The 24,755-nt window shown below is 39.1% G+C and overlaps 1 protein-coding gene across 10 annotated transcripts in view; it reads left to right on the top strand.

The window, feature by feature from the left end:
• ECHDC1 (ethylmalonyl-CoA decarboxylase 1) overlaps window positions 1-24,755 on the top strand; it is a 47,519-nt gene that overhangs the window by 3,094 nt on the left and 19,670 nt on the right. For 3 of the 10 annotated variants that reach the window (XR_003525516.1, XR_003525514.1, XM_027631841.1), the window contains exons 2-6: window positions 5,333-5,434; window positions 6,919-7,140; window positions 13,239-13,381; window positions 18,849-18,901; window positions 20,862-20,942. Coding sequence is in view for 8 of the 10 variants with exons in the window: in XM_027631841.1 (XP_027487642.1) it covers window positions 5,333-5,434; window positions 6,919-7,140; window positions 13,239-13,381; window positions 18,849-18,901; window positions 20,862-20,942 (601 nt within the window). In the remaining 2 variants the exon portion in view is untranslated. Of the gene's footprint in view, window positions 1-37; window positions 145-180; window positions 550-5,332; window positions 5,435-6,918; window positions 7,141-13,238; window positions 13,382-15,565; window positions 15,850-18,848; window positions 18,902-20,861; window positions 20,943-24,755 lie in introns of those variants that run through there. The other 7 variants (XM_027631851.1, XM_027631858.1, XM_027631876.1 and 4 more) reach the window with 6 other exon arrangements.

Below are 24,755 nucleotides of genomic sequence, written 5' to 3'. Positions count from 1 at the left end.
GGCTGCGGCGGCGGGCCCGGCACAGAGGCCGCGGCGGCGGTGGTTCCCGGCCGGGCCGCTTTCCCGGCAGCACCGCCCGCCGTGCTCTGCTCCAGTGGCGCCGGGAGGGAGCGGCGGGGCCCGGTCAGTGCCTGGCCGAGCCAGGTCAGTGCCCGCCAGCGGGCTCCACTCTCCAGGCGGAAACGGGGGCTCCTGCGGGACGCCAGGGCAGCTCAGGGCCCCGGGCAGGGTCCGGCGGCGGGGCGGGCGCGGTGTGTCCCGGTCCCCGCTGGCCGCCGGGTGCCCGTGCTGGAGGGGGAGGCCGATGGTGCTTCTGCCTGGGGACGTCCTGTGCTGCGAGCCCCCGCGGCCTCCGCCCAGACACCTCGGGTGGCACTTCGGCCCTGCTCAGCAGTGAGCCCTTCCTTGACGGTTGATTTAAAATAACTCATTTTGTTTAAAAAAAAAAAAAAAGAAGAAGAAGAAGGAAAAATAGGCCGCATCGAGAAAGCTTTCCTCTGTCAGGACAAGTGCTACAGCGCACTGGTCAGGATTTTGGCATTGCACAAGGTCAGCAGTAAGAAACCTCTGCTGGGAAAAGAATTTCCACCCCTTGGCCCCTCAAGCCTTCACGTTCTTCTCGGGGTGATACTGTGCAGGGGAAGGTGCCTTTGCTTTCCAAAATTTAACACGTAGAGTCAAGGAAGCCAGTGACAGGCAGTCCTGGTGTGCTTCTGGTTCCCAGTGTTGCTACAGGAGGAGCATGAGAATCATGCTGCATGGCCAGTTCACATGTCAGGATGTGGTTTTGGTGTTGCTGTTGGCAGGAGCGTTTATGTATGGTGGTGGTAAGGAGAGAAAGAGTAAAGAACAGTGTACTTAGTGGAATTCTGAGTACTTCTTGACTGCAAAATTTCTTTACAGTTTTCAGGGCAAATTAATCATTGGGAAAGCATCAGTATTTGTGATTTGTCAGCTAGAATTGAATTCATGCTTTTATAGGTTAGGATTTGGTGACTGAAAGGCAAATGGTGAGTTGGTTGTGATTGTTTCCATTCCTGTGAAGTTGTGCATCTGCTTGTCTTAAAGGGCTCTAAAACACACCTAGTGGGCAGTGAACTTTAAAGTACTTTCTGTCACTGTTATAGAGGGCCCTTTCTTGACAGGGGTGAAGAGAACCTCTTCAGAGGTTCAAAACATTAAAAATTAACATTTTTTAATTGAAAACATTAACAAAACATTAAAAAATAAAGGGCTGGAGTGTCTTTTCCAGAACATAACAGATTCTTGCTCTCACCCTCTGCTGTGAAACTCAGAATCTTATACTCACTATGTGACAAAAATAAAATGTTTTTAGGTACTATTGTGTATTCATGGAAAGGCTCCTTTTTTCAGCTGTTTTGCATCCTTGAATGCCATTATTTTTCTGTGGGCTTTGGTATGTTTCTGTGTGATTTGTTGACTACTCTTAAAAATAATTAAAATGTGATTAAAAGAGAATATAATTGTTTCAGACAGAGAGACAATTCACATCTAAACCCTACCCTGCAGGGATCATTAAAAAATACAAAACTAAGCAAAGAACAAATAATTTGGAAAACCAAATAGCTTGCTATCCCCAGAATTGAGCTGCTCAGAAATAATGAAAATAACAAGGGAAAAAAGAGACAAAAGCAGAAAAGAGGTGTAAAGAGTAAGCCAGCTTAAAACTGAAACCACAGACAAGAGGGGTTTTTACGTACAGTGTTAAAAGGTTTTTGTTCCTGCAGTTTATTTCACATGTGCATTATTTGATGCCATTTCAGTTAGTTAATTTGGGCATCTTCTCACTTCTTGTTCTTTCAGCTTCTGGATGGATAAACTTTGTTTCTAATGCTGTCATCTAGAAACTAGGAGGCCCAAACCTTTTGTTCTCTCAGCAGTAATGCAGAGGATAAAAAGTCGTCCTGTATAATACCAGCTATTTCTAAAGCCTGTTTTAAGTAACTTCTCACTGAACTGTAGGGACTTGATCCCATCCAATTTGTCTACAATGTGGGTACCAGAGACAATGTACTAAAAATTTGAACAAGGTTCAGCAAGTTTGAGACCCATGACCACTCCAGAAAGGCATGAGGGATCAGTCCCCTTCCCAGGAAGGAAGAATTTCCTCAGTTCCCCAGCTTTGCTTAGTTTCTATATTTGTAAGTTATGTTTTGTCAGTAGGTTTTCTGCTGACGATCCCTTGGCATACTTAAGATGTACTCACTGCTTGCTTTCAGCAGTAGGAAAGCCAGCTGGAGAGGTGATTGCCCTCATCTTGCTTCATCTGGTAATTATGAGAGTGGAGGAACCTGTTGGGTGAGGTGTTTAAGTTAACCTAACCTGTGCATCATAGAAGGAAAGCAGAGAGATGCAGAAGTGGATGAGGTATATGAAGGGCTCTGTGACCTTCAGGTGAGGGGTGGTGACAAGCAACTGGCAACAGAGGAACCCTGGATGTGAGACCTCCTTCCTACACATTTTTTGTGTCTGAAGACAGGGTGCAGAGATTCCTCTTCATTATGAGACCTATGCTCTTGTCTTAATTTGCATCCAAGCTGCCCCCCTTTGATCTTGCTGGTTTTGAATCTCTTTGTCCAACATTAGAATTTATTTTCTTTTTTTTTTCCTGCCATTATCATCCACTGTCCCAGGTTCCACTCATTGTTAATGACTTTTACTCATTTTCAACCAATTTTTTTTTTTTTTTTTTTTTTTGTACAAATGCCCTATTTTCATGCTTTGGTTCTCCATCACTCTGCTTTTTCATCTGCTGTCACTTTATAGGGTTAGTTGTGCCAGTCCTCAGCACTGGGTCACCACTTGCTTTCCATTCATTTGTTGGTCACTGCAGGGATGTGGTAAAGCATCTGACAGTCATGGTCACTATTACAGATTAATGCCTTCTAAAGTGACTGATAAGACATGCACACTGGGTTGAGTTGTAAATCATCATCATCTTCAGCTCACATCTTCTGACCTTTCTTCCCTGTCTTTGCATTTCTGTGCAGTGAAAATGCAGCTGCCTGAGGACTTCATCAAGTCAATTTGTCCTGTTCTTGACCTGTCAGCTGCCTTTGACACCTTTGGCAGTGTCACAAAAGTGCCTTTCTGGTTGTTTTTGTTATGCCTTTTGAATATTTTCTCCTCCCTGAGATGTCTTTTGTGGATTTTCTCTGTTGAATCTCTTTATTTCTGTTACACTTCATCCAAACCCAGAAATTCAGTTGATATCTTATTTTTTTGCAGTAACTATATCTGCATATCACACCTGTCACGTCCTGCCTCACATACAAGGGTGCACTTATTTCCCTGATGTATTGAAAACACATCCCTGCATCTTTTCTCCCTCTTTTCTTTTTCCCTGACTTGTGTCAGTAATTCAGGCATCATTTTTGAGCTGGGATTTTCCCTGTTCATGTATCTTAACTTGCTGATTTAATTTGCTCTGTAGTGCAGTGTTTCTTGTTTGAGCAGGCAGCTCGAATGCTCGTTTGGTCTCCCGACATTCAGGTCTCTAGTTTGTCTTAGTTCTCATATTAACCCACAGTCTGCTAGCCCACAGGCAAGGGTGTTATAAAATCATTGGAGTGCCAAATGGGATTTAAACTGTTGTTTTATGTAAGAGGTACAATAACTGTGGAATGAACAACTATTGATGTCAATACTGTTGGCTTATATCTTAGTTGTCACCAGTGATCCGTAAAGCTGGAGCACTCAAAACATTTGAAAGATGCTAACTAACCACTGTTATTGTCAGATTTTTTTTTCACTGTAGAAACTGTGCATAAACTGTCTGTGCTAGAGATGTTAATGGGTATAGCGTGTCTGACTTTTTGAAATTAGACTAAGACTCCATTTCTAGAAGCATATCTAAATGGATGAGACTATGTTAAACTGAAAATCTGAAAATTTTAGTGTTAATAAATGTCTCTTGGCTGGTCCTACAACACTGTAAGTGTTACTGTAACATCTGTCTCCCTCACTTGCTTTCAGTTACAATACAAAAAAATTAATCTCAGTCATGCTGTGGATTGCAAGTGCTCTATACTGATTGAAAGCTTGGATGTTGTTTGTCAGAGATTCAGCAGAGATCCTTTTAATCTGAGAGAGCTCTATCATGCTTTTCCTGAATGGTTAGCTCTCTCAGACTGAGCTGTTAAAATAATCTTATTTTTATTTAAAAAAGTATTGGGTACTGACCAGTACTGTAAGAAATGGTTTTAAAGAGAATAATTCAATGATAATACCTTGCATGAGTCATTAACCATGAGTCATGATCAGCTGGCAGTGGTGTCCAATTTGTTTTCTAATCCTGTACTTGCTGATGCTCTTTATTACCATAGTGATAATATTAAAGAGCTGTTAATGCATATAACCACGCAGCTGAAAGTGACAGTCTTTTTTCACTGGAATAAAATTTCCGTATCTTAAGTCTGTTTTGCTCTGTATATTTCTTGTCATGAGAAACCTAGTAATGTATAAAAGTCATCAAAAAAGTTTGTTGGCAAGGAGTTAGGTTAACAGAACAGCCTTCTCCCCCCCCTTCTTTGCTTTCATGCCAATCATTGGGGCTTCTTAGAGAATTCCAGTTAGTCTGTTTTCTTATGAGGATTGGAGATACTTTGTAATCATTAAAAGTTGAGAGCTGATTGTTCAAGCTATGCTTTGCAAGGAAAGCCTGCACTATCAATGTATTTAATGTTTGTTTTCTCCTGAGCAAAAACCTGGATGGAAAGTTTTATTGCATCAATGTATGCTGAGGATTGACTACTGAGATTTTAGAGAAAAGGGAAGGCTGTCTCCCTTCCGAGAGCCTGAATATAAATAGAATCAATTCCTTGAGAAATGAGCTTTGGAAACCTATTTTCAATCTTTAAATAAAATTTTACTAAGAGAAGTGATTTTAAAAGCTCTGAAAGGTAGTGGCTGAAGAGTTGCAGACTATATTAGAATGTGCATAGATGGGGAGTGTTTGGGTGTCCAGCACTTGGGGAACGTTATTTATGAAGTAATGAATCTTGTATTCAATTAGATTTCAACTTGATTAAATTTTTGTTAGTTTTATTAGTTTTCACTTTAGAAAAGTTGATTGTTACAGATTAAAACCTTGTGTCTCAACAGATGTTAAAAAATCATCCCTTAACCTATTCCAGTGTAGATGACCTTATAGTGCATAGATTTGTGTGGGCCTTTCTTATTTCTTTGTGGTGAGCTTGTGAGATAGTGTTCTGTTGGTGGGTGCAATGTGGCAGGACAGGCATGAATCTACTGGCATAGATGGCTCTTCAAAATTGCTTGGTATTCCTGCATATTCCTTCATATCCCACAGTGTGGTTGCTCTGCAAGCTCATCCTCCATTTCAATGAGGACTATACCTGCAGCAACGAAAGCTTTTTCCAGTTTAGTGTAGAATGGTACAGCCAACAACAAGGTAAGTGTTCACCTGACAGGACTGTTCACTTTTTTCATTAAAAAACACATGCAATTAGCTTATAATGTGCATCTGCTTGTTCATGATTATATAATAAATGTTTTCAAAAATTTGAGTCTGTAAGTTGTAAGATGCCCTGAACAGAGCATAAAATATAGCTGTCAACAAATTCTGTCTCAGTGAATGTGTTTGTGCTGTGGGTTCACCTTAGAAAAACTTCCCAAGAGCTGCATGCCAATTTTGAAAAAATCTTGTTTCTGCCAAATATAATTTAGAAACAAAGAAGGTCTCTTCCCAGTTATCAAAAAAGTGAGCATCTACCATGTCTTCTGAATGGCTGTGTATATTAAAAAGGGGGAAAGGTAGGACTACTCTAGCAAATTGCAAGATTTAAATATGACAAACCTTTTTCCATGTTCTGTGAGGGTTCTTTTGATTCTCACTCTGAGTGGCTTCTAAGGTGACTTTATTTTCAGATCAGCTGTTTCCAGTTTACCCTGTTTCTTTCAAATCACTTGTAAACCACTTTGTCCAGTAGACCCTTTTCCAAAGTAAAATAAAATAAGGCAGAGATGCAGATCAAGAATAATATAACTCCTTTCTTATTATTGTCTGATATACAGTCATGCACTGTAGAGTGGAAACAGCAGAGGAATAAGCCATGGGTATAGTGGTACATAGAAATAGTTTACCAATATTATGTACCTGTGTAAAAGGCAAATGTAATGCTCAATGCATAATACAGTTGTACACTTCTCATCCTTTGGAGTACTGCACAGGATCTGGTGCAGTACTACTATTGCTCAAGTGAGATCAACTCAAAGTGCTACTGGAACGACTGGGAAAAGCACATAGCTATCAGAGGCTAGCAGACTAAGTAAAGATGAAGTGTGATAACTCTGTTAATGGAATTAAGTGACAGGAAACAGACTTCAATATAGAAATGGTCTTCAGTTCTTTATTTTTATGTTCCTCAAGTATTTCTTTTGGGACAGTCTTGCTTACAGAAAAGCAGGAGATCCAGATCCTGAAAACTAGGGGATTTGATAGTATTTTTCCTCCATCATAGGTGTGGTGTTTGGGGGTTTTGGTATTTCTGGGGGAGAAGGGTGAGGGAGGGATTGGAAGATTTAACACAGAGTGAATTGGTCTAGTGGAATACATAAAAGTCTTTATAGTTCTTGAGCCTCTTTCATGTTCTGTGCACAAATACTTTTTCAATAATTTTTACAAGAAAACATTTTAAAAGGTGCTAATTTCTGGCTTAACTACTAAAATCCATAAAACTCCTTCTGTTAACTTTGTGGGAGTAGATTCAAACTAAGAATTTTGCAAATGCAGTCTGCAGTGATTTCTATAGACTTTTAGGATTTCATCACCTTTATATCAGTTTCTACTGTCCTACTTCCCTCTTTGTCAGAGGACTGAAGTGTATTTCAAAGGAAATTTCCTGATTTTTTTTCCCCCACCCCATGTATTTCCAGAAATGGCCCTTCCTCTGTGGAAGAACTTACTTCAGACTACAAAGGAAAGGATACTACAGCAGAGAAGGTTGTCACTGTATAATGGTGCTCATGGCTATGAAGAAGAATTGATAAAGAAGAAACTTCAACAGTTTGCTGGTGGATCCATCAACCTTTCCAAAGAAGACAATGGCATTGGAATACTTACCTTGAACAACCCGAAGTTAATGAATGCTTTTTCAGGTATTAATTAGTTGATGGGATTACTAGTTGGTTTTGGCTTTTCCCTTGTTCAGTTACCCATTTTAGCATTTTGCCTAAAGAAAGTGAAACACTATGTCTTACCATTTCTCAATTAAAAGAATAAGTGTTTAAGTTTTATTCAGATGTGCAGCAAATGTCCACTGTTCTGTGTAGTAACTTTGCTATAAATGTCATAAGAATCTTAAGAAATTCTTAATGACATGGGGACTGTTTCACAGAATATGCCTCTCCCCCTTTTTTTAAATGTTAGCACAATTCTGCCACTGTGCTCTTTCTTATATCTCCTCTCATTTTGTTATCGCTGCTCTGGAAACATTGAGGGCATTTTTGTGGGGGTGAGAAGACACCATCTTTGTTAGGTAGGTGGTGTGGAAAGACTGAGTTTACTTCTTTATTCTTTACATATATATATATATATACACACACACATACTTTATTTCCCTATAACTTAAACTTCTGTAGTTTGGTCTTTTTCGCTCACCCAAACTGGCTTCCATTTCTTCTTCATTTGCCTTATGTCATAAATATTAATGACTGGTTAATTAAAGATGAGATGAGCTGGGTATTCTCAGCTGTTGTGGGTCAATGATCTATTTAATATACTTATCTATTAAAACCAATTGCCCTATTTTATTAACCTTGTATTGTGAGAGAGGTTTTTGTTCTCCAAGATAAATATATTTGCTGTCTCTCCTTAACTGTCTAGAATATTCCAATTTATGTCGTTCTCTTCAGACGTGAGTGGCACAGGTTCAGGGTCTGAATCTGCTTTAGCTGGAGCTGTGCAGAAACCTTTAAGAATGTCTTTATCTCTTAATATTTTGAAATGGATAAATTTGTGCCATCTTGTTAATTTCTTTTTTGCTGTTCTGTTTTCCTGCCCAAGTCTCACCACTCCTTTGCTGCGAGCAAGTACATTTGCAACACTAACAAAGTGTAGAGCCGCTTACCTTTCAACTAATGATTGTTAGCTGAAAGGAACCTAACAGAGCAACAGAATTGGTGGTAATGCCCCTAGATGTGTCTGCATTCTTCTGTTTCCCTTTGAAAGCTCATGTATAAAATCATTACCTAACTTGAGAAGTTGTAGCTTAAAGATGTTAGCATAGGGATTGTCCTGAATGCCTCCCTGTCAGCATTCATGCTGTTATACAATCATAATTACATTGTAGTTTCCTCTTTTACTGCAGATTGGTTTCTGGTTTTGACTCAAAACAGAACTGTGTAATCTGCACTTTGTAGGCTGCGTTCTCTCAGCTTATTTGTTGTGGAAGTTGAAAGGGGCATGAGAAATGAGATGTAATAGCAAAAGGAGAAAGAACAGATAAAGCCCAGTCTGCTATGGAGATCAGGTGTAATAAAAGTCAAATTGCTTAAACTAAACTTTAATAGAAACTTGCAACTGTTTTCTGTGTGCTTGGCAGAAGGGGCTCAGAATTGATATGTTGAAGTGCTGAGCAGGTGCAGCTGCCATTTAGGCAACTGATAGCTGTTCTTTGCCTACACAATGTTCTATATAATGTTAATGCACTGAAATCATATCACACATCTCCAGCACCCAAATTAGCAGATATTTTCTCTCTGGCTCAGTTAGTGGTCTGTAAAATAATCTCTTCTCTCCTTATAGACTGCTATGAAAATAACGTATTAGTGTATGTGAATTAGATGCTGTAGTAGCAAAGAGGACCTACAAAAACTGCTGAGGAAATGAATAGTTTTGTCTTTGTCGCAGACCCTAATTAGCATATGACAAATGAGCCATGGGATCATGCAGTTCTCTTTTACAGCAGTGTGTAGAGCCCTGTAGAGAGCAGTACTCCATTCTGCTAGGTAGTAGCCACAAAAATTTGCTCGGGAAAATCTTACTATGGCAGTTCAAGAGTTACTGCTTCTTTCTGCTATACACCTCTGCTAGAGACTTTTGTTGTAACAGGAGGGACAGTAGAAGCAAAATCAAGCTGGCCCCTTGGCCGCTGCAGTTAATGGTATGGCATCTTAATTTATCTTGCTCTTCATTTTGCTTTAACACTACTGTCTGTAAACTGTAGTTGTTGAGGGACAACCAAGAACCTAATCCTGTTCCTTCTGTTGTCTATCAAATAATACTCTTCAAGGAGCAGAATGGGATGCTCAGTCCCTAAATTGCCCCAGCAGGACGTGGTTGATTTCATCAGCCAGAGCCTGTAGATCTGCTGACCCACCCCGCTCCACCCCACAAATAAATTCTGTTGATTCTGTGTCTCTGAGCTTCTGAATAATGGTAGATGTGAATTTATGTATACATGTATGCTTCCTTTAGAAAGCCGCAAAATATCATTAAACTGTTGAGGGAGATTCTATTTTCCAGGCATTTACTTTACACAGCAGTTTTTTGTCTCAAAGGAATTGTGTTTATTCTAAGCTTGAGCAACTCATGAAATCAAAACCAGAACAAAATTGTTGGCAAATTGCTAATGGGCAATATGGAGGTTGTTATGCCTTTTTTCTCTTCTTAATTGGAATCTGATAGCCACGTGTTTGAAATGGTCTCTTTGGAAACAAATGGTAATAATGTCAGTTTAAGCCTGGTGGAACCAATTTCAGCAGCCCAACCAATCACTGAACTAAACTTGAATGTAATTTAAAAGAGAAGAAAGCCAGCCTGTAGGAATTAGATAATAGTGATGATAATGTTATTTTCTAGAATTTACTTTAAAACACTTATTCTTAGATTATAGTTAAGATGCAAACAAATTATTATTCCAAATAGATTTAATTCTCTAAAGAGTATGAGCTTAGTGGTATCAAATACTGAAAGACAAGAATGGCTGAATGAGGATTTGCTTTAGTGTTGTGTCCTCATCATTATATCAAACATCATGGATTATATCTCTTGGTAAAATAATAGTTCAGTGTTGACAGGAATGGAAGGGATTCTATGACAGGAGAATTGAAGAGGCTCTGGCCGGTGTCTCTTGTTCTGAGCTATTGCATGTAAAGGGCTCATACAGTTCCTTCATTTTTTCAGTTAACTAAATTTTTGGCTTGGAATACTGTGTGGAAAGACTCTTCAATACCTCACTGCTTTGTCTATTAAAAGAACCACAAACAGTGTTTGTGCTGTATTTGACACTAGCAGAGCTTGGATGCCAGCCCAAATACCTTTCTAGTAAGAAGACTTGTCAAATAAGCAGTGAGTGAAATCGACAGGGTTAATGCACACATATTTGAACAGCATTTGCAGAAAAGTTGCTGAGTGCACCATCAGTCTGGAAAAGCATTTCAAATGAAGACCCACTCTGGATCCCTTTCCCCACCCACTACGTGGGGCGGCCCAGTTCTAGTTCCATCTCCATCTGAGGAACCATTCCAACGTCTGAAGGATGGGGAAAGGGAACTCCAGGGGTTTCTTCAGGGGTTTCTTCTGGCCCTGAGCCTGGAGGGGAGAGGTGCCCTCCCCTTCTCCCCTACCCCACGTGGCTCCATGGCTGGCACAGAGACAGCACACCGGGCATGGAGAGGAGGCAAGAGAGGGTTTATTGTTGGGGATGCTACATTTATAGGGTTTAGGAGGATTCACAGAGTAACCAATTAGAAGTCTCAAGGGGCTTACAGGAACACCCAATCACAGGAAGGGGTTAACAACCAATAGGCCCCAAAAGGGGCCAATGAGAACACCTCAGGATACATTCTTACATGGGATAACACTTGTCGTGGGGCGGGGCGTGTTGGGAAGAAGAAGCATGTGTTTGCAAAGAGACCACCAAAAGCCATTTTAAGACATGTTTAAACAACAGTTTTCCCATATAATGCAGGTTTAGTGCCACAACCCACAAAAATCTCATCTAGGCCTAACTCTGCTCAGTATTTTCATTCATGGCTCAGATGATAAAATAGAAGGTGAAGTCCTGAAATTTTCAGATGACCCCAAATTGGGAGAGCTTGCTGTTAAGATCTGTTATTAAAATTATTAGAGAGAGGCCTCTGCCCGAATTAAGGTGCAGATGACACCATATGCTGAAATCAATAGTCCAGGTTTATTTAACAGTAAATGTGAGATAGAAAGTGATAGAAAGAAATAGAAAAGAGAAAGACGAGGGGAGAGAAAGAGACTGACAGAAAGACAGATTAAGTAGAAAATACCACCTGTCTGTGGGGGAGGTTTACAACTGAGCCAGTTTGTGCAAGGGAGGATGGGTTTTTACTCCCTCTGTCTTAAGCGGAGAGGTTTCGCCATCACAGATGCAAAAACTTTCCTCCTCCCCCCAGAGCTGATTTTCAACACAGCTGCTGAGTTTGGATTTACATTCTTCTCCCCACCCTTGTTTACTTCTTCTCAGACCTGGGATGATTTGGACCACCTTTATCTTACCTCAAGTTCCTATCAGGTGGAACAGTCCAATTCCCTGAAATCCAGGAGGCATATTCTGGCAGGAAGTGGGCTTCAGTGGTCATCTTTGGAGTTTGCTACAGTGGGCAAAAGTCCTTCTTAACAATGTTTAAGTCATTAGTCATAACCTTTCAGTCTCTCACACTTGCAAGATTATTCTTTGGAGCAGAGGTGTGGCATTCAAAGTGATCTTGCTACAAAGAGCTCAAGATAAAAAAGGTTAAATTCAATGAAAGCAAATGTAATGTGCTGCACACGAAAAGCATTACCAAATTATAAATACAGAAGGGAAAGGAACTGGCAAAACTGCAGGGATTTGTTAGAGGATCATAGTCTGGATTTGATAGTGGGTAAAAAACCCAGTGTCATTCTGGTATATAATATGTAATGTCCACTTAATTATTGGCCTCCTCAGAAACATTGTCAAAATGTGCTATTTCAGTGGCTGAGACCAAGCCTAAGGGGGAAGTGCTTGACTAAGTGTTCACTCTTGATCTGGTGCTGGGAAGCTTACTTCATAAGGAAGTGCAAGAAAAACAAACAGGAAGGAAAATTAAATCTCCCATGGGTTGGCTGCTAACAGGCATTTTCAGAACAGGATGAGTCCTGTGCATGCAGGTGTAGAGTTAAAAAAGCAACACTCTTGGCAGAGGAGGGCTCTTGATAGTATTAATCAAAAGCACATTTTTGTCTGAAGAAGGTAGGCCTGTCCATCTAAATTCTTGTCAAAGGAGGGTAAAGCTGAGTGTAATCAGCCTGTAGCTTGCTTTCTGGACTTAGTTTCTGTAAATATTTTCTCTTAAGAATATGATTGGACAGAGTCATAGGCATTTAGGGAGGAAGAGCTTTAAGTGAATGTAGGGTAAGCTCAATTGGTGTGGAAAATGCTGCAGTCTAGGATGAGCTTTAGGAACACGAGTTTGTAGAGTTCCCTGTCAGGAAGGGTACTTAAGCAAATATATGAGAATATGATGTTTAAGCTAGAAATAAAAAGCTAGTACAATGACATACTTTGTAAAAGGAGCCTTTCTATAAAGGTTCCAGCTAGGGAATGAAAGACATTTTAGAAAGTTATGGGGTTTTTTTAAATCTAAAAGGCACTTTGCTCCTATTTTCAAATATATCTTTATTTTCTTTTGGATGGATACTTCTAAATGTCTTTGGCCTCCAACACAGTTTGGTCTTTGGCCTTTTTTAGGAATCTTTGTTAACATTAACTGGTTATGCCTTGAGCCCACCTTGCACATGGTTCTTTTCTGTTCTCTGCCAATTCTTTGAGCAGGGTGAAATGGCAGAATAACTGATCTGTCCAGTTGGACAGATCTGGATAGAAAGAAATAAGTTCATGTGTCCAAAATGTATGCAATTGCAAACAGGAATAAATCAAATAGAGAGGGGGTTTTTGTTTGCTTGTTTGTTTTGGTTTTGCTTTGTTTCATTGTTGGTTATTTTGTTTTGGGAGTTTTTTTGAGTGGAACACAAATACCATTCATGCAGAACATCCTTCAGAATTTCAGGAAGTGCACCCTTGAAGAAAAAAATGTATGTCGGTGCTTGTGTGCAGGACTTAGGATGATACTTTCCCTTGTGGTTTTAAGCCTATCACTTATTAATTCTGATTTGGTTTTATTGGTGGAAAATGTAGCACAAAAAATGATTGTGATAATAATTTCCTGTTAAAAATTTTGCTTCTCCCCACTTGTGACAGGTACTATGATGGTAGAACTCCAGGAGAGGATAACTGAACTGGAAAACTGGAAGGATGGCAAAGGCCTTATCGTCTATGGTGCAGGAAACACGTTTTGCTCAGGATCAGATTTGAATGCTGTCAAAGAAATATCCAACTCCCAGGCAAGTATTAATACACATTACGGTTTTGGAGAAAAATGAGCTTTCTGAGATTCTTTTTAAACAGAGGAGTTGCACTACACTTCTGCTGCGATTTTGCGTGCCACAAAATGGAGCTTTTAATGCTTGAAAAAATGCTAGCAACCCCTTTAAGGTGTGACTTAAATGTTATTGCAATTGATTCACAACTGTAATTTCCTACATATTCTTTTTAGTCTTTTCTTTTAAAAATGTCATTTCAGTTTCTCAGAGCAGTATATAGTGAATTTACACATCAGATAAGCAGTGTTTCTGTAGTTTGATGTTTCAAGTAATAATTTTTCATATACTCTAAAGTAAAAAAGCAAATTTAAGTGGCATGGCTGCTATTACAGAAAGGTTTCTGTTTTGTCAAAACTTTGCTTGGAACTGCATAAAATGGAAGGACAGATGCAATTCTTGTGCTGTACTTGAGTCAGGTAAGTTTTGTGTGTAACTATGGGGTTGAAGAGGTTAGGGGTTTGATGGCAATTTTTTGCTCATGTCACTCGTTTGGCAACTTTCACATGTGCTGCGATTCTTTTTATGGATTAATATGTGGTACTTGGCACTGTGTAAAGTAGGACTTTGTCAGCTGCAGGAGAAGGGGGTCTTCCTGTGCCGCTTTTAAGTCCTGGTTTGCAGTTGTGGTAACTGACATCCTGGTGCTTTTCTGTGGCCACTTCAAGTTTCAGGATTTAACCACACAAATTAAACTTTTAATTGGGCATTCCAGTATGAACACCAACACAAAAACTGGTTAAACTGGTATTTATCTTTAATGATGATTTTTTTCTGTTGATGAAACTAAATGTCATAAACCCCACAAATTCTAGCCTGGTAAAATATATAGGACAGTCCAGTTTTCAAAGGGTATAGGACACTGTGTTGCTTTTGGGGAACACCATGAGAGATGCTCTTTTCTTAATATGGAGATTTCATGCTTTATAGGTATAAATGGTTTTGAAGGAGTTTTCATTTGGATACTTTATAAGCACTGGTAATTTTAAAAATATAGATGTATCTGTGATTTTTTTTTTTTTTTTTTTTTAAATCTGCTTATTTTAGCTTTATAGCAACAGAAAAGGAGCTGAAACCAAGCAAGGCCAGTTTTTTTTCTTATCTTCGGTCTAGGCTTTCCTTCAGAGTTCTGCATTCAGTAAATCTCAGTGATTCTGCTTCCATACATTTAGTATTCTCTCTGTATGTTTATATAAACTACTTGGAGCCACTGCAGTGGCAGAGAGGGCTCTTGTAAGGATTAGAGTCCATAACAGATATAATGGGCAAAATTAAACGTATAGGTATTAATTAAAACGTCATTGAAAATTCTTTGCACAGAATCTAGATCTCATGCTAGTATTAAAAAAAGGTCTAAAAGTCACTAGAAATGCTCCACAAATAGTTAAACATATTGCTTTCTATTTCCTTTGGAGAGTTCAAGCTATTTATCTTTTAATGAGAGTTTCTTTATAATAGCAAGATCCTAAACCATCTGTTTGGTGGGATTTAATAGTTATATTAAATAAAGCTTTAATAAAATATGGAACAGCATTTGCTATTCTTTAGTCTTACAGAACTCTTCTCTCTAGATTGCTGCAGGTGAGAGAGTTTTTTGTGGTTTCAGGTTAAGTTTTCTGTCCACAGGCATCTCTAAGGAAAAAAAAATAGTGAATAGCTTCATGCCTTGAACTGGTATATTTTTTTTTTCCTTTTTTTTTCTTTTTTTTTCTTTTTTTTTTTCTTTTTTCGCAAGGCTGCTTTAGCCTATAGCTTTTACTAATTGCAGAAAACACTTTTGTTCTACCAGTTGGTTGAGGGAAGATTGTATTTTTCATGATTTTAAATCCAGTTTGCTTTTCCTTGTGGTGCAGGATAGGCAGAATAATGGCCCAGAGTGCTGAAGGATTTTCATGCCCCCTAGTGGCTCTTCATCCTCCTCTTCCTCTTTATTCTTCTCTTCCTCTCTTTGTCCACCTTCTCACATGTTCAGTTGTTTCTAACTGTGAAACAATACCTCAGGTGCCCTGCCTGTTCTTCTTTGCAGACTTGCTAACATTATGTAACCAAATCACAGAAGGCAAATGAGTAGTGGAATTTAAAGAAAAAAATATTTTTCTTTCTGTTTTTGTAAGCCTGGTTCCCAAGAGTGAGAACCTCATTCTGGAGTGAGACCTGAAAAGCTGGCTACCTGAAAAGCAGGAGTGGCTCTTGAAAGGACAGATAAGAGGAAGAAGGCACAAAGGAGAATTTTGCTTTCCTTGGTCCTAGTCTAGAAGCCCTAGGACAGAGGTTCCCAAGAAGTAAGCCGTGGAGGGAGGACTTTGGAGCAGTTGGAGATAATCTGGAAATAATGTTCTATCTGTCACGAAAGTGGCCTGTAAGCTCCTGCAGCACTGACAGGAGCAGCACTGGCTCTGAGAGCCAGTGTTACAGTTTTCTACTTTATGAAGGTGACTTTCTTATTCCCTGTCTCCCCTAGCCCCACCGCAAGCTATTAATCCTTTTCTTCCATATGTAGTGCATACTGTATTTTACCTCCCTTTCTGCGTATTAGATTTCTTCTTACTTCAAGGACAGTATTAGAACTGAAAATATAATTATTCCACTAGACTGCAACGAATATCTCTTAGAGTATTTTATCTGAATAGTAGCCTTATTTTTCTTATCAGTGTAGTGGATTGCCCCTGGCCAGATCCCAGGTACCCACTAAAGCCACTCTCTCACTCTCCTTCTGCAACTGGACAGAGGAGAGAGAAAAAAAACCAGCTAAGAATTCATGAGTAGAGATAAGAGCTGGGAGAGCTCACTTACTGATTACCTTCACGGGCAAAACGAGACTCAAAGTGGGGATAGTACTTATATTTATTACTAACAGGATAAGAGTCAAAGAGTGAGAAATAAAACAGTCTTAAAAAACACCTTCCCCTCACCCCTTCTTCCTTCCATGTTCTCTGTCCTCCACCCAGTGGTACAGGGGGATGGGGAATGGGGATTATGGTCAGTTGTTGTTTCTGCTGCTGCTGAGAGAGAGGAGTCCTTCCCCTGCTCCCGTGGGGTTCCTCCCATGGGAGACAGTCCTTGATGGACTTCTTCAGCCTGAGTCCCTCGGGCAGCAGTTCTTCCCAAACTGCTGTCCTGTGGGTCACTCCTCCATGGGGTGGAGTGCTTCATGAAATAACTGTACTGACACGGGTCCCCCACAGGGACCACAAGTCCTACCCAGAAAAAACCTGCTCCATTGTGGGCTTCCCTCTCCACAGGCTGCAGGTCTCTGGCAAGACCCCACTCTATCCTGAGCCTCCCATGGGGTCACAGCCTCCTTCATGCATCCACTTACTCCATGGGCTGCAGGTGGGTCTCTGCACCCCGATGGTCTTCCTTGGGCAGGGGGACAACCTGCTTCACCATGGTCTGCACCATGGGCTGCAGGGGCCGCAGCTCCAGCACCTGGAGCACCTCCTCCTTCTCCTTCTGCACTGACCTTGATGTCTACATTGTTATTCCCATGTTCTCACTCCGCTCTTCCCTGGCTGGAATTTCTTCTGCACAACAATCTTTTGTTCTTAAATAAGTTATTACAAAGGTGTTACTATTACTTCTAATTGGCTCGGCCTTGGCCAGTGGCAGGAAGTCCATCCTGGAGCCGTCTGGCATTGGCTCCATGGGACAAGGGAAGCCTCTAGCAACTTCTAACAGAAGCCACCCCTGTAGTCCCCCTGCTACCACAGAAACCCACTACAGTCAGGAAGTCTTGAAGGGTTTATTGGCCAGGACTCAGGCAATTGATTTATTTTTTTTTCAGAGTATTCTCTGTGTGGGCATTTTTTCTATGGGTTACACAGTAATCTCTCTACCACCTTAGAGTATGAAGACCTTTTGTCTGCTCAGTTATAATTGCATTTATCAAGCTGGTCTGTTCTGGAATTAATCTTTAATCACCATTTTGGATTTCAACATGAGTTGAGAGGGCCAGTTTCAATGCAAGGACTCTGCTGTGATGAAGTGAAAAATTATGTTCTCTGAAAAGCTTTTATGCAGCTTCATCCTCACAGTTATAGTATGGGAATGGTGCAAGTCTGTGTCTGAGAACTGATACCTTGTATGTTTGTGTGGGTTTTGAACTTAGCTATTAAAATAGCTACCATGAAGGATTTGAATGTTCTTTAATTTAGAATGGAGATATTGCTACTGTTCTTAATTGGTGTAGGAGATGGCTAGAGTCATAACTAAAAGCCTCTTTGTAGATCAACACGTGCTGAAATTTTCAAGCAGGCCTTTAGTGTAATAAAACTGAATTCACTGGTTCTTGTATAGTGATTGTTGTGGCAGCTTATATCTGCCAGACATCTGTGCCTAAACACCATAATGCTGGTTGGCGTTGGGCAGAGTAGCACCTGAAATTGGCCTACTATTATTTCAAGGTCCTGTTCCAAAGATGTACTGGAGACTTACTGGGTATCTTTTCTTTTCCTGGAGCATGAATCAGAAGCTTTTAATTCAGGCAGATTCTTTAACTTGCCAGCCCCTGTAAAATGTTGTTTTAGAAATTATTCAATTCCAATAAAGAAATGTTTATTGGTTTTGGTTTGTTTGGATTTTTTTATTTTTAATTATGATTTAAAAGACATGCTGAAATTGTTACCTACTGGGTTTTTTATTTCTACAGTGTCCAAACGTAATTTTTTTTTTTAAATCTGTGGTAAATGGTATGTGTAGTTCAATTCAGTGTGTATATGAACACGGTGATACTGAGTCATTTAACCCAGTTATTTGTCAAGTTCCTGGTTAATAATAGATGTCTGAGAAAGAGTGTAATAACAGGGAAGGCAGATAGATAATGATTTAGCTTTAAAAAATTCTTTTAGTCCCCAGCAACTTGTGACTTAAGACTTCTAGAGCTAGAAGTGTTACCTTCTATGTAATAACCTTTCGCCGCTTTTTCTGTCATGAGTTTATCTAGTTGTTCTTGAATTCATGTAGAGGATGTAATGCCTTGCTGCCAAGTTTTCCACATTTTAATTACACGTTGTGGGAAGAAATATTTGGTTTGAATGTAGCAGCAACTTACCTTATTTGGAGCCCTTTAGTTCTTGTATGGATTAGATGGGAACAATTGTACCTTATTGACTATTGGTTACAAGGTGAACTAAAACATAAAGGATGAAATAAGAAGAGTCTTCCTTTTGCAATTACATTAATGGTGGCTTAATTATAACTGAAGTTTATATAAGTTGATTGAGGTCTGATTTTATTTTTTTGACCTGATTTATACTCAGGTTTTTATTTGCGCATAGAAGAGTTAGACTGGAATTTGAGCAAGATGAACCAAAGAGAAAAAACCCAGCTAAAGTAAATATAAAGAATACTTACTCCTGTCTTCTCCACCTGTGTGTTTTAATTGCTTCATATTAAGATCACTTCATGTTTTTTAATTTCCTATTCTTTGTAGGATGGGATGAATATGTGCATGTTTATGCAAAACACCTTAACCAGACTTATGAGGTAATATATTTTATTTACCCTTCTTTATGAAGTAATTGTAAGTATTGGAATGTATTGTAGCTAACTCTTTAATGAGATGTTTAAAGTTTAATACATAGTTTTAAGTATGTAATTTTGAATCCCAGACCTTGCATTCACACATGTTAATCAGGGAGGTATTTATGGATTAAAATTAGACCTTGAAATTTTGCAACTATTAGACTTTCCAGAGATCAGAACAGGAAAAACTGACCTAGGCTTACATGTGTAGAGCTAGGAGATACCTAGAGTTAAGGAAATCTAGGCCTTCAAATTTTCAGAAACTAACTTCTATAACTCTGTGAAACTTGGTAGCTCTTAAATAACAAGCAGAGACAGCTTATGCAGCCTACACAGGTAACGTTTGTTTGATATATCTGTTTAATCTTCCCACTTCATAAGAGGAATGTATTCAGTTCTACCATCTGGCACTTCTGAAAACCACTTTTTCCTTTCCTTCAAATTTAGATTCCCTTAATCTCTTAAATCCATTAGTGGTAAAGTCTGTGTTTTTTCTGCTCAGCGCTCTTTGAAGATAAATACTCTTTGTTTTCAAATATTCTTTCTTTTCAAATAATCTATATGAGAAAGTGTTATGAATTAACATTTTTTTCTGTAAAATTGCCCAGGAGACTTATAGTAGTAGTACTGTAAGGAATCCTCAGAATTGGAATCCATTTGAGTCTCCATATAATCAAAATGGATGGGGCAAAGCAGAGGAGGAAGATGTGTGAAGATTAACACACACCCCCCTTACCTCAAGTGTGTTGACTTAGCAGACATTGAAGCAGTGCTTCAGGGGGAGCAGTGAGCTGCTGTCTGGGGACATCTGTTGTAAATGGGGTTAGTCTCCCTCAGAGAGAGCTGATGCTGACTGTGATCCTGAAAGAGGTGCCTTGAATGGATCAAAGTGTAGATGTAGGGGTCTTGGACCCATGTCTTCTGGTTTTTCATAAACCACAGGAAAAATGAGGCTGCCCTCTTCCAGTGGGTTCACGTACCACGTACTGTATGAAGTGTGCTGCAGCTTGTAAGTGAACTTGGGCCAAAAGAAATTGTTGGTGCTTCTGTTAAAGTAGAGCTAAAATCAAACATGTGGTCATGATCGGGAAGCTGACTTTTGAATGTGGTTTGAAAACTGCTCAATAAGTTAAATGTTTCTTTGTAGTAAAGATGAAATAGCTGTATCAGCATGCAAATTCTATGACTAACCAATTGTCTTCATTTCTTAGGGAGCTTGGCTTATCCAAAGTCACTGTTCATTAGTATTCATTTCACAATGGCAGTAGGGAAACATACTTTTCCTTCCCTCTGTCCTTTGAATTACCTTGAACATGATTAAATACCTTGAGCATGATTAAATACAACACCAGCAAAGGTAACAGATTGCGGCTTTCCTTAAATGGTTTTGTTCTCAAAAAAAAAAAAAAAAGAAAAAAAGAAAAAAGTTTTGTTGATAACTGAGATAGTAGCACTCTGAAGAAGCTGCTGAGGCTGTCATGGTAAATCTCATTATTTTTAGATAACCCAGCCCTTCAGTCCTTTGTATCCCTTTCTGCTGCTTTCTCTAGTGTACTGGCATAAAGTAGAATCTTGTGTTGCTGTCCTGTCACTCCTCCTTGCAGATAGTCTTTTTAGGTATAATCTATAGCAGGTATGTTTCATAACGTATTTTTTCAGTACATGATCTTCTTTGTTTTGATTCCATTTGATATCTCTGTCTTGCTGTTTAATTTTGGGATTCTATATCAATTATGCAATAGTAATTTTGAAATAAGTGGAATTGGTATTGTGCTGCTTACCCACAAAGATGTTGTTATTTGAATGAATTGGAACAATATATTTTTCTAAACTTTTACTATAAAGATAGTTTGGTTGACTTGCTTTCTAATTTCTAAAAGACTAAAAGCTTGAATTTTGCTTGCAAAACTCTCTTGTGTAGGTTGCCTTTGATCAGTGTTGCACTAGTCCAAGGAAAAGCTTTTGGAGGAGGAGCAGAACTTACCACGGCATGTGATTTCAGGTAAGACTAACAATTTGAGTAGCTGTTATGTTGGGTCAGTGATTTAATGACTGTCCATGTGAAATGTGGAAAGCTTGAGGTACTGCTTTTACCAAGAGTCATGTCCCTGGGTTCCAAGGCATTGGAACTAGACTTTGTCAGCAGACTCCACAGGAAAGTGCATGTCCTGATAGTACAGAGGAAAGATTATTTACTGCCAGGTTATACAGTTTGAATCACTATGTCAAACAAAAGCAGTAAGCAATTTTAGTAACCAGCTGTGTTATACACCAAGTAGGTCCAACTCACCCCAGAATGACAGGTAGGAGGGCTGCAAAATTAGGTATCTCCCTGTGTCTCTTTATGTGAATGTCGTAAGTCAAAAATAAATAAATCAATCTCTTAATTAATCTGATATTTTGTGTTCTGCGTTTATTATTTGTATTGTAACTATGTGCTCTACAGTTCTTGAAACAAGAGCTTGAGATACAGGGGAAAGCAAAAACATCCCTGTTTTTTTTCCATGCAGGTGCAGGGATTTGCCAGCATGAAACAACTAGTGAAAAACAAAGGGCTTTAGTTAAAGAGTCAGAATGGGAATGGGAAGAAACTAAAATAATAAAATGTCACTTTATATAAACCATTGCTAATGTGCAAATAGCCTAGAGATGTAACAGGATAAGCACTGTGAGCAGCCTCTCTGAAAATGAGGAGCTTTTAGTGAAGTTTTTATATAAGAGAAGGAAATGTGCTCTTTAAGAGGGCCTTAGTGCCTGAAGTGGGAAAGGAATTATCCAGAACAAGCTGAAAGTAGGTACATTCAAAAGCAATACTAAGCAAAGTAAACTAGAATATTACAGTGCTGTGCCAGATATCAGGAACAGTCTTTGAATAGAGGAGATGGTATCTGCACTGTCTGAGCCACTCGGAAGCAATCTTCCTTTGCTTTGAAAGTAGATGTGGCTGGATCTTTCTTCTTATCTACTCAGCACATGGTGAGCTGAAACCCCAGCTCTGACTGTGAGTACAGGCTGTATTACAAATGCCTGGGAAACATGCAGAGAGGCTCCCTGTTTGACAGCTGCAGCGCTGACAGGAGAATGCACCTGGGAGAGACTCAGTAGACCTTTCTGTATTTGTGAGCCTGTTGACAGAATGTGTATCTTGTTATCCCTAAATAGGAGTTTAGGGAATGTGAACATAATGAAATGCAAATCTTTTGGCTTTCTAAAATATGTAGTCTCTACTTATACTCCAGCTATGCTGTTTTGACATACTGTGTAATTATAGGCATTGGCAAGTAGCTCTTATTTGCATGAATTGAGCAGCTGCAATTCCTCTCATGTACTGCCATAATTTTCATAATAACTACAGCTGTTGATCCATCTTCCATTACTTTCCAACACACCCATCTAGTGCAACTAAATAACAGCAATTCAGGAAAAGTAAGTGGGACTTAATTAATAACAGCAACAAGATAGAGAAACATACTCTATGCTGTTATTGCTCCTGAATTTGAGAATTTTAATACTGGGGGGAAAAATTCCTGGTTTTTTTTTTTTTTTTTGAGAACCATAAGTAGATATTAGTGGAACAAGTATTTTATCCTGAGTCACTAAATGCCAAAAGAGGAACTTGAGATAGAAATCAGAGAGGTTCGTTTTCTTCCTTGAATGAGCTGTTTGGACATTTTATTTTTTAAGAGCAAAATGAGTTTGTTGTGGCTGCTTTTAATTCTAAATTTTTAAATACAGTTCTATTTTCCACAGTTACTGTGTAAGCTACCAAACTGCTTGGTTTTGGCCTGAAATATTTTCAGATTTTTATCTCTCCCCCTTTGTACTACATTAACTATACTGATACTGTTGAAGCAACTTGAACCAAAATGACCTCTGTATCTCCTCTGAAAAGTGCTCTGGCAGCATGATGCACATGTCTACTAAAGTGGAGGTGTGGACGAACCCAATTTTAAAATAGCTGAGGTAGTTTAAGATATTACTGATACATTCTTCCTGTAGCAGTTCTTGTGGCTAATTGTCTCACTGTGATTTAAGCCGGCTCATTTTAAATTGGATTAGGGAGGGCTTGTGTGAACTTTGGCACATTTATTGCTGACATAAGGACAGTGATGAAGAGTGAAAGCAGCTTAGATCAGTACACTTTGGATCTGGAGGAAGAGGTCTTTTCAAAACATCTACTTCAGTCTTAGCTGCTTTATGGATTGTTGCATCATGACTCTTCAGAAGAGCAGCATCCTCATAAAGATCATAAACATGTTATTAGGGGAAAAAAAATCAGATAAGCGCAGACGAGCAAGGTAATTAAAGTCCTTTCAGAAATTTTTTTTGAAAGATAAGGCTTCTGACACTATAGTTATTTATCTTGATTATTACTGTAAAACTGAGTAATGTAGAACTTGTTCAGACAGCTGAGCTTTTTAGTACTGCTTCAAGAAATATTGACTTTTTTCAGTGTGCCACAGTTGAGCCTGTGAAGGTGGTTTGTGAGTTCTGCTGCCTAATGTTGTGGTTCTGCATGACACTGCAGCCATTTCAGGTGGAGAAATTAATCTGATATTGGATTCAGTGATGTGATTTTACAAATAATTGAAGCACCTGTATGGTTTCCCTATATGCAGAAACTTGAAGTGTACCCTGTACTTACATAGTGCGTGAAGGTAAGGAGAACTGATTTGGCAGGGTTGGTTGAGAAATTTGGACAGAAAAACAGGAATGACAGTGGACTGTTGGGCAATAAGCTACAGATATGGGGAAGAGACAGTCGGTAAAGAATCCATTCGTGCAATTAGTAGATCGCAATAATCTCTGAGCGCAGTAGCTGCAGTGCACTTCAACCAATAGCCAGAATAACTGACTTTGAATTCTGAGCTATCTTGTCTTTATGTCACATTGGTGCCTTTGAGAAATCTTGCTTGGGCAAGAGCAAGACTTGTGTAAGTCTTTTAGGCACATCAACAACTTTGACAAGTTTGTCCTATGTCACTTGGCAGATGGACTTCCATTGTACCTGAGTGCTTCTGAAACATATAGTCTCTTTCCCCCTACCCCCTTTTTCTTCCCTAATGCTGCTGCAGAGGTGTGTTACCGCCATGTCAATCAAATTTAAAAGGTGGTGTCTCAAGGCAGAGGATGAGATTGCAAAGATAGAAAGCTGCCCATTTCTCTCACCACTGACTTCATAATGGGCTCATGGGTAGAAACAGCAGTATTTTCCTTTTCTTCTTTAGAAAATAAATTAATGAACTGTAATTTCTTCAGCTGTAGTTGATTTTGCACAATTAAATTGCAAAGGGCCAGTTTTCTTACTCTGGAACTGCTGAGTTAATTATTAGCTTATGCTAATAACACTGTTTATATCAAATTGACCTTCCCGCATTTTAGTTGTGTGTTTTCTATATTCTTGGGAAATATGTAGGCATGATTATTATTACATTTTAAGGTGTTAGGCATGTTCCATGAAACACCTAGAAGAGATACATGAAACAATAGCTTTGGTGTGTGTCTTCCTGTGATAACTTATGTTTATTTACTTTTACAAGTATGTGTTTAGTGCATTAAATGCCATTTTTAGGAAATGAAAGGAGCAGAAGTTAATATAACTGGTGCATAGATGTAGGCTCACTATGATCAACTTTTCAGTTGTTTCACCTTTCAAGAAGGAGGAATGGGGGAAACTAAAGATTTTAGTATTCTATATTTTGCTCTGTGCAAGGATTCGGGCTTTTAGTTTTATCAGGAGGAGCATTTAGGTGCACAATATGGTGCTGCTTGAAATAAGAGCACCTCAGTACACAGTAGCATTTTTTACCAGGCA

The sequence above is a fragment of the Corapipo altera genome, unplaced genomic scaffold (genome assembly GCF_003945725.1).
Source record: "Corapipo altera isolate COAL_440 unplaced genomic scaffold, ASM394572v1 2b, whole genome shotgun sequence".
In the NCBI taxonomy this organism is placed as follows: Eukaryota; Metazoa; Chordata; class Aves; order Passeriformes; family Pipridae; genus Corapipo; species Corapipo altera.
Note: the sequence above shows the minus strand (reverse complement) of the source record. Positions and strands in the feature narration are given on the sequence as shown.